At 46.8% G+C, this 15523-nt stretch overlaps 1 protein-coding gene across 1 annotated transcript; it reads right to left on the bottom strand.

The window, feature by feature from the left end:
- Nucleotides 1-14494: 14494 nt before the first annotated feature.
- Nucleotides 14495-15481, bottom strand: LOC140912751 (olfactory receptor 5J3). The gene has a single exon (XM_073347760.1). It carries the CDS (start codon nucleotides 15479-15481, stop codon nucleotides 14495-14497), a length of 987 nt encoding a protein of 328 aa, XP_073203861.1.
- Nucleotides 15482-15523: the final 42 nt, after the last annotated feature.

Genomic DNA, 15523 nt, shown 5'->3' with positions numbered 1-15523 from the left:
TTCTCCTGTCACTGTTGTCTGTGCCAAAGAAGAGGCAGGGGAGGGGATATTAGCAATGAGTACCACAAAAATAAATCTGATGTACAGTGGAGACTCGTGTTATCTGTTAAGAGATGCCTAAATGGAAATTTAATTTAGTCATAGATTCCAAAGCCCAAAGGAACCATTTTGATGATCTAGTCCAGTGGTTTTTTTTTTCATTTGCAGACCAATCAAAAATTCTGAATTGAGATACAAATCTAAGACATAATCTGTGGACCCCTAGGAATCCACGGGCCACAGGTCAAAGACCAGTGTTCTATGGTAACAACAACCTTTTGAGGACCACTTAGATATAGTCTGTGGATCCCAAGGTGTTCGCAGACAACTAGTTGAAAACCCCCATCTCATCTGATTTCTTGTATAACGCAGGTCAATTTTTTTTTCAATATTTTTCATTGTCAACTAGACCATATCTTTTAAATAAATCATCCAATCTTGATTTAAAAATTGTCCATGAAGTATCCACCATGACCCTTGGTAAATCATTTCAAGGGTTAATTAACCTCACTGTTAGTAGAGGCCTACTATGTAGAGCTGGTCAAAATTCCCACCTACCCCCATGGACATTTTTGAGCTTTCAGGAGCAAAACCCCATATCTGAAGTGTTTTGGCACTGGTATATTTTGGCTGAAATCTGAAGTGTTTTGGTTTTGAAAAGGAGCAACTGGGGGATGTAGTCGAACCAGAAAGACTGGCCTATAAAGGAGAATAGGAGCATGAGGATCTTAAGCTTTTAATTTCAGCTCCTATTTTTTTTTCAGATTTGCCCAGCTATGGGTATGAACAAGGTCACCAGTAATAAAGTTCTTGCATTTCTCCATGAGACAAAAAAACAACAAAGATAGGAATCAAAGTTTCCATATGGAAATGGAATCATAACGTCACACTCATCTTGAAGACCTATTTCCTACTGATGTGTCTATTTTGGTACTAGATTTACAGAATTCTTTACCTTATCAATGTGAAAAATTAAAATGCGTACACACACACACTTTTCAATTGTCCTGTATGGACGAATCACATTTCCTCATAAGAGGAAACCAAAAGAAAACATCAAAGAGAAAAAAAATAGATTAAACAGACCTCTGAAAAATAAAATGTGTTTTCCACAAAATGTAATTTTAATGTATTGTTATATCCTTTATCATTTCCAGGTTTCAGAACTGATCAGAAAACATCATCAACTCTTACCTTGTTATAACAAAGCAATGTCCAGAACACATTCATATGCTGTCTTCCCTCTTAACTATGATGAAATGTGGGACAGAAAATAAAGTAGTTAACGAATCATTTTAAGGTAGAAAGAGCCAAAGTTGCTAGTAAAAAAAAAATCTAATTTCTGAGTGAATGACACTAATACTGTGGATATTTGGAGAAACTGAACTGAAAGACAATGGCAAAGCAGAAGAATAACTTAAATAAAAAGAGGTTTGCATTTTGGAATTTCAAAAGTTTGCTTGCTCAGAAGCGATTGACAATTGCCAATATATTTTCCAAGTCAGTGTTTTTGAAATGCCAACCGCAAGCAATGCAAAGTTTGCAATTGCAAATATAACTTTCTTATCATGAAAATAAAAGTCCAGACATCACCACAGCCACCTGATCTATGGCAAGGATGTGCATGGAGTGGTAGATTTAAGCCTCATATTAGCACGCTAGCGCCTTTCCAGAATTAAAAAAGAGTTAGGAGCCCTGCTATTTAGAACAAGTCAATTAAAACAACAAACTTGGAATAAACAGTGATAAAATTCAGGAAACAGCATTCTTGTTGAAATGAATAAGTTATATTCACAATACTCCACTGTATATTAACTGAGGAGATATGAATGAACAGCAAAGTTAAGCATTGGGAGCTGAATTAAAACTATGGATGAGACACTCATGCCTGATCTATCTTATTGCACAGCCTAAAACTGGAGTTCTGTAGTGGGGAATCAGAGGCAGCAAGTGAGTTTGGAAAAGCTTCCACCTCAAGAGGAAATGACCCTGTTGATTACTAAGTAAAACATCTCTCTTGCTCTCCCCCATGGTCACATGCAGTATCTTGTCATCCTGTACAACCTACAGCTACAAATCTCTATAATTTCCCTTGAGTGAGTGAAGACAATAGAAGGACCAGACTGTCCTTCTCAGAAGTAATTTCTTTAGCAGAGACATAAGGCAGCTTCATAGAGAATACCCACTGATCTCCACCTAGAGGGGCACAATGAGACACTTTGGTAGTAGGAAGTGCAGATCAAACAGCATTAAGAAAGGTGGTTCCGTTAGAAGCTAGGTGGGTCCAGATGTGCCTGTTTCTTCTTCCACTGCATGCTAAGAAGAAACTCTGAACTATACAAGAGATATTTCATCTCATTATCAGTGTGTATCCACCTGGAGCCCATGAGCCCTTCCATGGGGGCAGAGAATGGTGCATTGGGGAAGCCAGTGCTGCCCATTCCACACTGTACCATCTTTATTCACAATCTTCTATGTCTAGGGCTGTCGACTGGGAATATTTCAACAGCACTAAACCCACTCTGGGAAATCTTAAATAAAAATGTTTGATATTCAAATAAATGAAACACATTTTTAGAAAAAAAAAACCCTCCCTTAAACAAGATTCTTTGAAACCAAGGGGTAATTTTAAACATACTATATTCATTTGCATTTGCACAGTGTATGGAATCATTTAACTCATTAAAGCACAATGGGCCAGATACTTGGTTGGTATAAATCACCATAGCTCTGCTGATGCTGATGTATCCGTGACAACTGACACCAGATGATGATCTATCCTGATATTCCCAAACACTGATGCAGCATTCAGAATAGTTTAGGCAGTTGGTCCCATTTGACTGCAAGTTATTTTGTGAGAGAAAATGAAGACAACATTTTGAGGTCAAAAACATCAGCATTTTCAGTCTAGAAAAACAATCTTTTCTCTTGGTCAACTGAATGGATTTTGGAGCTTTCCCCGAGTATTAGAATGGAAAGAAAAATAGACCACTCACCTTAGTCTTTGCCCCATAATGTTAAAACTTGTTGCAAGAGAGAGCTCTCTCTTTCTTGAACTCAAATGGACTGTGTAACGGGTAATTGGAGGCAGGGTTTATTTGTTCTGCTGACATGAGGGGACAGAATTCCTCAGAGCTCTGAATCTCAGGTCAGGCACAAGTGAGGGTGGGGAGTGTCATTAAAATACCAGTTATGTCTCCTGGCAGCAGGAGGTAGTTAGACACCAATATATGGTCTTCAAATGTTCTTCATGTTCCTGGACATGCTGATGCTTCTCTTTATCTTTCCCTCTGTTTTATGCAGTCCATAAATCTGAAAATCCACCCTAGCAAGAAGCACGTCCAATCACAAATACACTTAGAGGAGCACAGCAAGGTTTTAATCAATATCTGCCAGGATTATAGCTGTGAATACAGTTTCTTTCAGAGCAATGGGACTAGACATCTGTATGTCACACAGCCAAAGGCATGGAGCATTCTGCTATTCAGCACTGAGAGAGAAGGAAACATTTGAAGCAGCAGCATCAGAGGGCCCAGAACTCCAGTAAAAAGTCAGGAAATGCACCTGCACACACCCATCTGATTCAGATCTAGATTGGGGGCTGTCAAGGGCCCTCAGCAAAGAGCCTGTCATGACACATGACATCGAGCTGAGCCCTGGCGGGATCCTTATCAGGCAGGATAACTAGGGTGATGCTGCAGCTGGGAACAGTGAAGATTCTGCCAGTGTCCCTGAAGGCCAGGATGTGACCTCAGATTGTATCAGGAGGACCAGTTTGCAGAAGATATCAGTGAAAACCCTGAAGAGGGGGATGCGCTTGGCCAGACACTGGAAGTCCAGGCTGGTTACTGCAACTCTCCGTCCCCTCTTTCCACCCCGTTGTTTTCTGGATCAATGGTACTTTCAACACTGAGGACTTTGTAAGTTATGGCCAAATCATTTTCTGTCCTGGATAATATGCTCTGCAATCACAGAATCATAGAATACCAGGGTTGGAAGGGACCTCAGGAGGTCATCTAGTCCAACCCCCTGCTCAAAGCAGGACCAATCCCCAGTTTTTGCCCCAAATCCCAAATGGCCCCCTCAAGGATTGAACTCACAACCCTGGGTTGAGCAGGCATTGAAACCACTGAGCTCTTCCTCCCCCCTCCAAAGTTTTGTGTGTATCTGTGGTGTTCTGCATGACATTGGCACAGCCTACTCTACCTTCCCCTCTACCTTCCCCTACAAACACCGCTTGGATCAATGCTTTCCATCCTAGCTCAGGCTTTGGTTGGTTTCCTTCATTTCCCCCCACTCCTGGTAGCTTATTCTGGGAAATTTCCCAGGCAGCAGGCTTTCTCAATGGCCTTTCAGGAGAACTGGGAGAGCAAACCTGCTAGGGCCTCCATAACAGCCAGGTCCCTACCAAATTCATGGCTCATTTTGACTAATTAAAAACCCTCTGGCCTTGAAATTGACCAATGTCTCCATTTCAGATGTTTCCATCTGACATTTCATGGTATTGTCACTGTGAGGGTCCCGACCAAAATGGGGGAATAGGGGAGTTCAGTGGTTGTTGTAGCGGGGTCACAGCATTGTTGTAGGGGGGTCACTTCTGTGCTGCTGTCAGACCTGGGCTCTGAGGGAAGCAGCCACCAGCCTTTCTGAAGCTAGAGGAGTTTCCCAGATATGGAGGGGGGTCCCTGTTGCTGGGAGCACCTCAGGAGGGGGCTCCTACCTACTACTGCCCTGGCAGATTAATGCAAGGGCCTTGGCCAATTTGGGGGCATCCAGAAAAATGGACACCTGAGCCCCATAAGGAACAGCAAGGGAAGCCCTGAGCCCCAGCTGCAGATGCCAGGCAGAAGCCCTGAGACCAGGCACCGAGAGCACCAGCAGGAATGGAGCCGGGGGGCATGAAAGTCCTGAGCTCAGTGCCCCAAACCTGGCTGCAGCCACGGGGGTCAGAAGCCCTAAGCCCAGACACCCAGAGACATGGCTGGAGCAGAAGCTGCCAAGGCCAATGCCCTGAGCCCAACGCCAGGCTGCTGCAGTGTCCTTGCTTCTGCATGCCTCTGGAGGTCCATCTGATATCCCCACAGACAGTCCTGTCCCCAGCCTGGCAGACAAAGAGCTAGGAGGCCCCTCCTGGGTTCTCCTGGCTGTGGGGATCCCAGCAGGACAGAGAGATCAGATTTCACGGGGCAGGGCTAATTCACTCTAGCCAAGAAAGGCCCAACAAGAACCAACGGCTGTCAGCTAAAGCCAGAGAAATTCAAATGAGACGTAAGGCACACATTTTTGACAGTGAGGGAGACTAGCCACTGGAACAAATTACCCAGGGAAGAGGTGGATTCTTTGTTTCGTGGTGTCCTCATCTCACAACTGGGTGTCATTCTGTAAGGTGCCTTTTACTGAATTACAAGCAATTGGGCTTAATGTGGTGTTAAGTGTGTGAAATTTCATAGCGGATGAAAGAGAGCCCAGAAGTTGTTGAAATACTCAGCCAGATTTTGGCAGCAACAGTCTCTTCTGCAGGTGCAGAAAGAATATTTTCTTCATTTTAGTTGATGCAGCTACTTCATTCTAATTTAAGAAACTGATTGGGAGTTGAAAAAGGATGAAGGTTTCTTTTCCTCTTGTAATGTATGAATAAACGCTAATCGGAAGGAGATATGAGCTACGGCTTCTAAAATCTGGAAGGACGTTTATGACCAGGAATAATCAGTTCAATGCACTAACGAGAGATACTTCTTGACCTCAGTTTGTTCGAAATGAAAAAAAAAATGTTTCAATCAACTTTTCTGTTTTTATGTATCCTGCAAAACCAACAAGTCAACATGTTTTTATGGGTTACCTATTCATAGAAGACTGGGGCTGGAACAGACCTCAGGAGGTCTTCTAGTCCACCCCCCTGCTCAAAGCAGGACCAACCCTAACTTAATCATCCCAGCCAGGGCTTTGTCAAGAAAAGCTTTAAAAATTTCTAAGGATGGAGATTCCACCACCTCCCTAGGTAACCCATTCCAGTGCTTCTCTACCCTCCTAGTGATTTTTTTCCCTAATATCCAACCAAAGCCTTCCACACTGCAACCTGAGATCATTGCTCCTTGTACTGTCATCTGCCACCACTAAGAATTTCATAAGAATCAATCTTTCATTAGAAAAATAACTCAAAAATACAAATAAAAACATTTGAATTAAATCATTCCACCCTGATCTTTAGTGTCTGGGGGTGTGGGCCTCTGAGGCCAGACTAAGACCCTCATTGGCTAGAAACACCGAGGGAGCCAGTAACAAATTCCAGCCCTGTTAGCATCCAAGCCTCCATAATCCAAGGGACACCTGAAGGCTGTGGGAGACAGAGGGGCACTGAGAATTTCTAACTCATGATTGCAACCACAGAGATGTGTTTGTGGCACCTTAGAGACTAACCAATTTATTTGAGCATGAGCTTTCGTGAGCTACAGCTCACTTCATCGGATGAAGTGAGCTGTAGCTCACGAAAGCTCATGCTCAAATAAATTGGTTAGTCTCTAAGGTGCCACAAGTACTCCTTTTCTTTTTGCGAATACAGACTAACACGGCTGTTGCTCTGAGAGATGTGTTATTAGCTTTGGATGGGGGACAAGTAGCAAATCCATCGGTATTCTTGCCCCAAACAACAATCACTCATTGTCCTTTTGAGCACAAGGCCTTAACACACCTGACATGCTTAAATCTCTTGTCTGCTAAGACTTAGAGAATTTTCTCCATCTCCATGATACAGAGGGAAAGAGAAAAGAAGTGACCTCTCTTTGGTCACACACCAATGTCATGCTAGAGCTAGAAAGAGAAGCATAAGAAAAGAGTTGTGTCAAAAATGTTTTGCATTTAAAACTAACTGATTTTTTACACAAAGGAAATTTGAAGGGTGGTTAGTGAACTGAAATGATACGTTCTGGTCTCCATGTGTTTCTAGATTTATGAACCCGTAGGTCCATCCCCTCACACCTAGCTTTTTATCCATGGATTGAGGGAGAAAAACAAGTTCGCCTGGTTTTTTGAACTCCCAATGGCTTTCTTGAATTTCAATAAACTTGTCAATTGAACTGAACTATTCGAATAAACTGAAATGAAGAAAATATTTTCTGCACCTTTCAAAGAAGCTACAGCTGTCCAAAGTGGGTTAGCATTTCAGCTAACTTTGCTTCCAGGGACCTAGCTATCACGACAGTGGTGTGAATGTCTTAAAAAGTTGGCAGTGAACATGTTCCACTTCATGTTACATTTTCTCTTCCTTTTACATTATTCAAGAGATTGTCATAAATTTCACCCTTAACAAAGGTTGTTAATCACAAATTTAATTTTAAATAGATTATTTTTTTTTTATCAAGCTGGGTCATACAAATCTCTAAGGATGAAGATTCCACCTCCTCCACCAGTCAGACTCAGGGCCAGGGAGTCTGGGAATAGAGGAAAATCACCAATGAAAACCAGGAGTCCAGACTCCCAACCCCCTGCCTCTGTCACTATAGCAGGTCACACTCAGAGCCAGGGAGACTGGGAATCGCGTCCTGCTGGCACTTTCCAGCTCTGGGAGGGAGTGTTCCTCTAGTGGTTAGTGTGGGAGCCTGGACAAAGGACTCCTGGGCTCCCTCCCTGGCTCTATCCCTGACTCCCAGTGCGACTCTGAGGCAGTGGCTTCTCCTGCCCAGGCCTCTGTTTCCCTCACTGGGGCTGGGGACACTCCCGTACAGCCCATGGGTCATCACGCTTCAGGAATGTGCATGAGATATGAGGAGACCTAGAGATGGGAGGTGTGCTGCTGGCCGTAGGTCATTGTTTTGAACCCCGGCTGCTAGCCTGGGTTTATCCATCCCCTGACAATAAAACATCATCTTGTTTGCACAGCCACTTTGATCTCCTGGCTTCTACCCCCTGCTCTGCTGGCAGGGCATTGGGCAGCACCCTTTCCAGCCCACCTGGGTGTAGGAGATTGAGGAGGAGGGCAAGAGACTAAGCATCGGTGAGCATCTGCCACCCAGCGCTTTCCCATCTAGAGCAAGTGAGTGGAGTTCTCCAGAGCCATCCCCAGTGTGGTGGGAATGGGCCAGCAAGAGGGCTCCCAGCCCTTCCCTTGCAGGAGATTGTTCCCCACGTCGAGAGTCTTCGGGGAGGGCAGAACCTGCCAGGTGCTGAACACCCACAACCGCAATCAGTGAAATCAGTGGGAACTGAGGGCGACTCCTCCCTCCCAGCATTGGCACCTTGTGAACTTTCCCGGGGGACTGTCCGGGTGCTGCTCTTTCCCTGGCTGGGGAGGGAGCGGGGCCTGGAGGGAGGGAGGAAGCTGCTTGTCCAAACAAACAGAGAGCCCCACTGCTCTTAAAGGACGAGACTTCCCCGGTGTCACAGGGCCCCAGGGGTGAGGGGGAACGTTGGGAGCAGCCTGTGCTGTGAGCTGCTGCCAGTGGGTGTGGACGGCAGCCCCCATGCCCTGGGGTGGGATGTGTGGTGAGGAGAAATTGCCTCAGCGGAGGGGAGGTGGATGGAGGAACAGGCAGGCACATTAATGAGAGGCTGCCTTGAACCCAGACTCATGGCTGCTCCCCACTCATTCCCAGGATGCAGCGGCTGAGGCGGATGCTGAGGAGGAAGGCCGGGCTGGTGGCTCCCGAGCCGGTAGGGAGCAGCGGCCGGCTTTCCCAGGAGGAGAGCGGCCCCTCTGTCCCCGCGGGCGGGGAAGAGGCATGTGGCCAGGAGAGGAGGAGGAGCTCCCTGGCTTTCTGGAGGAGGAGGAAGACACCAGCTCCCTTAGCAGGCCCTGAGGCACCTTCAGAGCCCAAATGGAGGTGGCCCAGGGTGATGCTATGTAGGAGGGACCCAGGGGTCTGTTTGTGGGTGAGGGGAGACCAGGGGACAGGGGGAGGACAGGGCCTTTGGAGACTAGTACCACCCTGTGCCCTTTGGCTCGCCAAGGCACCAGGACTGAGCCACGGGAGCCCAACTGACACCAGTGGGAGTGGCCCAGCCATGCCCTGCGGCAGGGGATGATGGGCGGAGTCGGGGGAGCTCCAGCCTCCCCCATGATGTTGGAGGGGCCTGACTGCCATGGGGCCCTGTGGCTGCTGGGGCTCAGGGCGTCTTTGGGAGGGGCAGGTTGGGGTGCTTTCTTGCAGAGGAGGGGGGAACTTGAAGCCTTCTCTCTCCACTGCATCCCCCCAGCAGCAGCAGGGATTATACTTTCTCCTTCCCTCCCTGGTGCAGAGACCCCCAGTGCCCAGCTGGAGGAGGAGGGTGTTGGGCACACTGGGGCATGGCCACTAGGTAACTCGAGGGGATGTAAGACCACGAGTGTCGATGAAGCCCCCTCGCACTAGGCCCAGGTGTCCTTGGCCCCCCCTCCTGCCTGGAGGCACTCGCAGCAGTTATGCTGAGAATCTGCAACAGTATGTTGCAGAGTCAGACTGCCTGAAACTAAGCAAGGCCAAACAGGGCAGATATGGAAGAACAATGCTGAATAAAGCAGCTTTATGTATAGTTTAACAAATGATACAGAAAATCAGGGAACTAGCTGGGAACTGGATTGGCTGGCTATATGGATACTTGGGGCAGCTTGCTATTGTATAAGTATGCTGGGAAAAAGGATGTATAAAAGCCTGTGTAACTTCCTGCTCTGTGTGCAGGATTTGAGATTTTATTCTCCCTGTACCTTTTTGCAGCTGCAAATAAACTTTTCTGCTTCTCCACCCCGTTGTGATTATTGGGTGTAGCACACCGGGTAACGAACCAACTCAAGCTGTTGTTCAGCCTCTCGGCACTGGGTGCCGGCAACAAGGGGGAGGAGGAGGATGTGTCCCCTGAACAAGCTACCATCAGGGTCATCCAGCAGCACCTCCAGGGCAGAGCTGAGGTACAAAAATCCCCCAGCTGAGCTGCCCCTGAGTCTGTCCTACCCCTTGTTCCATCCCCACCCATAGAGGGGGGTCTTGTCCCAGAGAATCCATCACCCCGAATAGGAGGCACTTCTGGCACCCTAAAGTGGGGGTGTTCGTCCCACACAGGCCAAGGTGTCCACTCCCCGCAGACACTGTCCCAGTTACAACCCCGTCTGTGCAGGGCGACACTGGTTTGGGGAAGTGGGGCAGCTTTCCCTGTCCAACGCCATGGAGGTCCTGAGCCCTGGAGCTGGTGTAGGTGGGGTGGGGAGGTCCCTACCTGACCATCTCTCTCCCCACCCCACCCCAGCCGGCCACACTTTCCCAGAGCCGTCAGCGCAGTGCAATGTTGGGACCCTTCCGCCATCCGGGGTAGCGGTGGCGGGGAAGGGGCAGGGGCAGAGGGAAGGAGCTGGGACTGTCAGCCAGAGCTCTGCATGGTTCCATTGAGCACTAACAGTGAGCACCAGGCCTGGCTGGGGACTGAGAGGCTAAAACCCCTGTGAGGTGCAGGACATGGGCCTCTGAGAAAAGTTACTGGCTCCTTTCTAGGGAGACCCTGAGATACAGGAGGAGCCTCAGGGAATCAGCTCTTCTCTCCTAGGGACATGGCAGTTCCTGGAGGGATTGTCCTCATGGCCCCTCCATCCATCCTACCAAGGCCTCTGAAGCTGGGGTCTTGGGGTCCGGGGCATGTGCCTTGATCCTGATGGGCTGTTCATGAATCGGGGGTTCAGAGCAAATAGATCAGCCCCAAGGCTGAGCTTTGTCCCAGCCTGGAGAGACAATGACAGCTTGTGCCCAGCAAGACACAGGCAGTGTCATGAACCCCCTTTTCAAGCTCTGCGACCAGGGGTCAGCTATTCCCCCCTGAGCACAAGGTCTCCGCCCCATGAGGATGGGGAGAGGCTTGTTTGTAGAGCATGTACGCCTGCCCGCTGACCCTCCTCCTCGTCCCGCAGCATGTCCATTTCTGGTTCCACCCCAGAAACACCCAGCAGAGAGCTAGGACCATACAGAGCAGCGCTGCCCTGCTCTGATTCGCCACCTCCCTCCCCGGATTTGCTGCAGTTGAGCATTCACAGCCAGAAGAGAGACGATGGGAAACTCGCTTAGTTGGCTTGCCACAGCAACAGCAGCCGTCTCATAAAGCTCCGCTCTTGATCTAGCCAACAGAGGCAGGACAAAGAGCCACACAGGGAGAGCCTGGGTTGCAAGGAGCACTGTGCTGTTTTTCAGTGGATTGTGCTGCCCTGACAGTCTATTTCCTGTAAAGTGCACATCCAGCCTCCCTGGGTGACCTCAATGGAAGTTAGGTGCTCTGTGCCCACAGGCTCAGTGCTCAGTATGCTCACGCAACAACCTAGCATGCAAAAATGGATCATGCTAGATGCAATGGTCCAAATAGTTAAAAACCTATCCTCCCTGTTTGTCCCTGCTGTTTTCATGTTTGCAGTTAAAGGAAACCGGATATCTAGCTACTTGAGAGCCCCCTTGTTCCAGTCAGGCAGAATATCAGTTGCACACAAACCCTTATAGGGAAAAGATGGATTTTTAACCTAAAGCCCTACCCCGTTCAGCCACGTTTTCACAACTTCACAGGTAAGGCAGTGTAAGAAATGGCTGTGCCTTTCGCTTAGGGTTCGACTCACTGTGGAATGGCACGTCACATTACCCAGTGTTGGAGAACTGTGGACTGAAGGGCCTATTAGACTGCAGAGTGACCAGCAAATTAAACCGGAGGTGATCTTGTAAACATAAAGTATTTATATTAACGAAGAAGCCAACCCCTGCCCAAGTTCAGGTCTGCTTTGTGTTTAAAAACTAGGTAAAATCCAATGCATTCAGGCGAGCACGGAGCTGCTGCTTAAATCATCTAATCTGGGCTTTTCAAAGGAATTTTTTGAAAGTTAGTTGTATTGATCCATCTGAAATTAAGTGAGAGATAGGCACCCACCTATCCATGGCATTCACCTATTCAGCAGCATAACAACTATGCACCTCACAACCTTGAATGAATTTAGCCTCACTACACCCCTGTGAGGTCAGGAATTATGACCGTCCCCTTTCCACTAATGGGTAACTGAGGCACAACGAGACAAAGCAAGTTGTGAAGGTAACTCAGGAAGTCTTTGGCAGAATCTGGGTCTACCAAATCCAGGAGTAGCACCTCAGCCATGGGAACATCCTTATGCCTGACTCCCTTACCCTCCTCTGAATATCCTCATCCTAGTTTAGGCTTTTTTCACTGCAGTTTCCTGTTCCTCCCATACATTAGTCATTGTCTTTAGACTTTAAAGACCTAAAAAGACGTCTGTGCCAGCTTTAGATGAGTAGAAACACAATCCACAACAAAACAGCAAAAGCAAGTGCAGTGGCCACCTCAGCCAACACAAAACACGTCTGGACAAAAACGTACCCTCACCTGGTCTCCTGAAAAAGATGTAGAGCTTTTGTACCCAGGACTGGTGGAGCTAGATCTGGAGATGGTATCAACTGGAATAGCCTGAGGATCTGTAAATCAAGCACTTTAATACTTTTTAAAGTGTCTATTTTGTTTTAAGTCTTTGACAAATAAAAAAAAAGACATGGAGAACAATCTATGCACATAAATATTCTTTCCGTTCTCCTGGGATGTGCCTTTTGCTCAAACTGCCTCTCCTGGGCAACTTCTTGTTACTTTCTGATTCAGGCTACATTTGCTCACCGATGGCTGTGCATGTTGGCTGGCCCTTTGGGGAGCTGTCTCCCAACCCCAGGACTCTACATATGCAAAAAATCCAGCTCCGTTTCTGGGGTTACCCTGTGTTGCCCCCTCCCAGCACGGAGTCCTTCCCTGCCCCCTTTTCCTCTAGGGCTATGGTCTGTGCTCTCTGGGATAAGAATGTCTACTCTTTGATCAGAGATACTTTTTCCCAACAGTTTACACTCCAGCCTGGGGGAAAATCCTGGCAAACTAAAGCTTGATTCCCAGGAGACTATTTAAAGGCCAGAGCATAGAACAAACTCTGGAAGTCTGTGACATCTTCACGTTCTCCCACTTGGTCATAACTCATTGCCATTCTTCTTTCCTAGTTCCTGAAGCTATGCGTGGAGACACTTACAAACCCCTTCCAGAGCTGGTAAAGATATGGTCAGAGGACAATTCCTTAACCCCTTTTTCTTTTCATGAGTTATCAACAAATTGGCTTTACTGTGTCCATCTTTGATTAATTAACTTTGAATCATTTGGAATAACAGAAAAATGCAATTTATAGCATGGTCTAGATAATACTTAGTCCTGCCATGAGTGCAGGGGACTGAACTTGATGACCTCGGGAGGTTCCTTCCAGTTCTATGATTCTATTGGAGCAAACATGGCCACCTCCGATTTCTATGGCTGTCTTTGTGCTGCACACTGTGGCCACTCAGAAGTGGACAACAATAAGGGGCAGAGAAGTGTTTCAAAATACCCCTTCAACTTGGACTAATCCTCTCTATTAGCTGTGAGCAGCATAGTGATCTATAACATGTCTGTGCAGTGTTGATTGTGGCATATTGATAACTATTACTATAGTAACCGATCATTTTAAATTTCAAGTTTTCCTGGCCCTGCCTGCAGCCTAGGAGGCTCTCTAAGGAAACTTATGATCACACTCATTCTGCAGAGAGCTAACTTAGAACAAGGTGGGGTGAGTTTTGCCGCTCTGACTTAAGGTATGTCTACACTGCACCACTGGTGGTGGTGTGTAGGGTATGCGTAGGTACACAATGCAGTGAAAAGAAGATTTTGTCCACACTGCAGTGTGTAGCTAGATGTGGAAGTGAAAGGCTCTGGCAGAGAGGAGGCAGTGACATAGAGTGACACTGCATTGCTAAAAACAGGAGTGTAGATGGAGGAGGCACTGGTTGGTCATGTGCAGAACCATGCAGGGTACATACCTTATGGGTTCAGGTGTGTCTTTACTCATCTAAGCAATGCCTCATCATCTACACTGCTATGTATACTGGTGCTAGGAGGCATGCCAGGTCAGGGGCTTTACATGCCACCCTAAGGAGTGTGCAGTGTAGACATAGCCTTTGGGAGCAGCCTGCTTTGTCTCTCCCTCTTCTGAGGTTCTTGTATTTTATTGTTCTGAATTCTAAAGAAGTAAAAGTGTTATGTTGCAACCTTCTGAAAGTGTATTTTAGGCTTTTATCTAACGTCTCTATTTGTATGCTGTGAACATCACACTGATTCCACCCAGTAGGGGTCAGGAGTATTGGTACATCATCCAGTTCACCACGAGAGTGGGCTGAGCACTTGGGAAGGTGGGGGTTACATGAAAGGTGTTTTATTTATTTAAAATAAAAATAGAGCTAACTGATACAATGCTATTCTACTCAGGATCTGATAGCATAGAACTTTTAAGTGATATAGCTGACTTTAGTGAATTGATATCATGCAATGCACATTGTGTGTTTTTGATAAACACCTAACACATCTGTGACCTGGAAGAGCCTTTACACTGTTTCCGGCGAGGCTGCTGGCATGGAATTCTTGATTCCACCCCAGCATAGACCCCTTTTTCCTATCACCCTTCCCCATTTGTTACTCGGAAGGAAGTTATGCTAGATTTTCCCTGAGTAATAATCACTTTTCTACTTAGCACTTTCCTTACAGCACATTTCACATCCCTGTTCCTCAGGCTGTAGATCAGGGGGTTCAACATGGGGATCACTATCGTATAGAACATGGAGGCTATTTTATCTGTATCCAGTGAGTACCTGGTGCTGGGTCGCAAATACATGAAGAAAATTGTCCCATGGAATAGAGTAACAGTTGTCAGGTGGGAGGCGCAGGTGGCGAATGCTTTACGCCTGCCCTGAACAGAACGGATCCTCAGCACAGCAATTACAATAAGAATGTATGAGATGATGATGATCAGAAACGTGCTCATTTCAAACAAAGTGCCACAGGTAAAGAGTAGCCTCTCGTTGACAGAGACATCACTGCAGGAGAGTTTCAGGAGAGAGGTGAGATCACAGTAAAAGTTATTGATGACATTGGAATCACAAAAGAATAATCTCTGCAAACTGCTTGTGTTTATCAAAGAGTTAATCAAGCCCCAGAAATACGACCCAACAACCAGCATTATGCAGACCCTCTTGGTCATGATGACCGTGTAGAGCAGCGGGTTGCAGATGGCAACATAACGATCATATGCCATCACAGCCAGGAGGAACATCTCAGTGGTGACAAACACAACAAAGAAGCCATATTGCGTAAGGCACCCGCTATAAGAAATGTCTTTGGTCTCCACTAAGAAATTGACCAGCATATTGGGAGCAATGGTGGAGGAATAGCAGACATCTAGGAAAGACAAGTTGCTGAGGAAAAAGTACATGGGCGTGTGGAGTTGTGGGTCAATCTGAATTACCAAGTTCATCCCTATATTTCCCAGCAGAGTGATGAGATATATGAGAAAAAACGTGACAAAGAGAGGGACCTGCAGCTCCAGACGATCTGTTAATCCAACGAGAATGAACTTGGTCACTGTGGTGTGATTGTCTCCAGTCATTTGTCTAACTTCCTGGTTATCTGCAAGGAAAAAGAATTAATC

The sequence above is a fragment of the Lepidochelys kempii genome, chromosome 6 (genome assembly GCF_965140285.1).
Source record: "Lepidochelys kempii isolate rLepKem1 chromosome 6, rLepKem1.hap1, whole genome shotgun sequence".
Taxonomy (NCBI): domain Eukaryota; kingdom Metazoa; phylum Chordata; order Testudines; family Cheloniidae; genus Lepidochelys; species Lepidochelys kempii.
The sequence above is the reverse complement of the archived record's forward strand: the minus strand, read 5'-3'. Positions and strand labels throughout refer to the sequence as shown.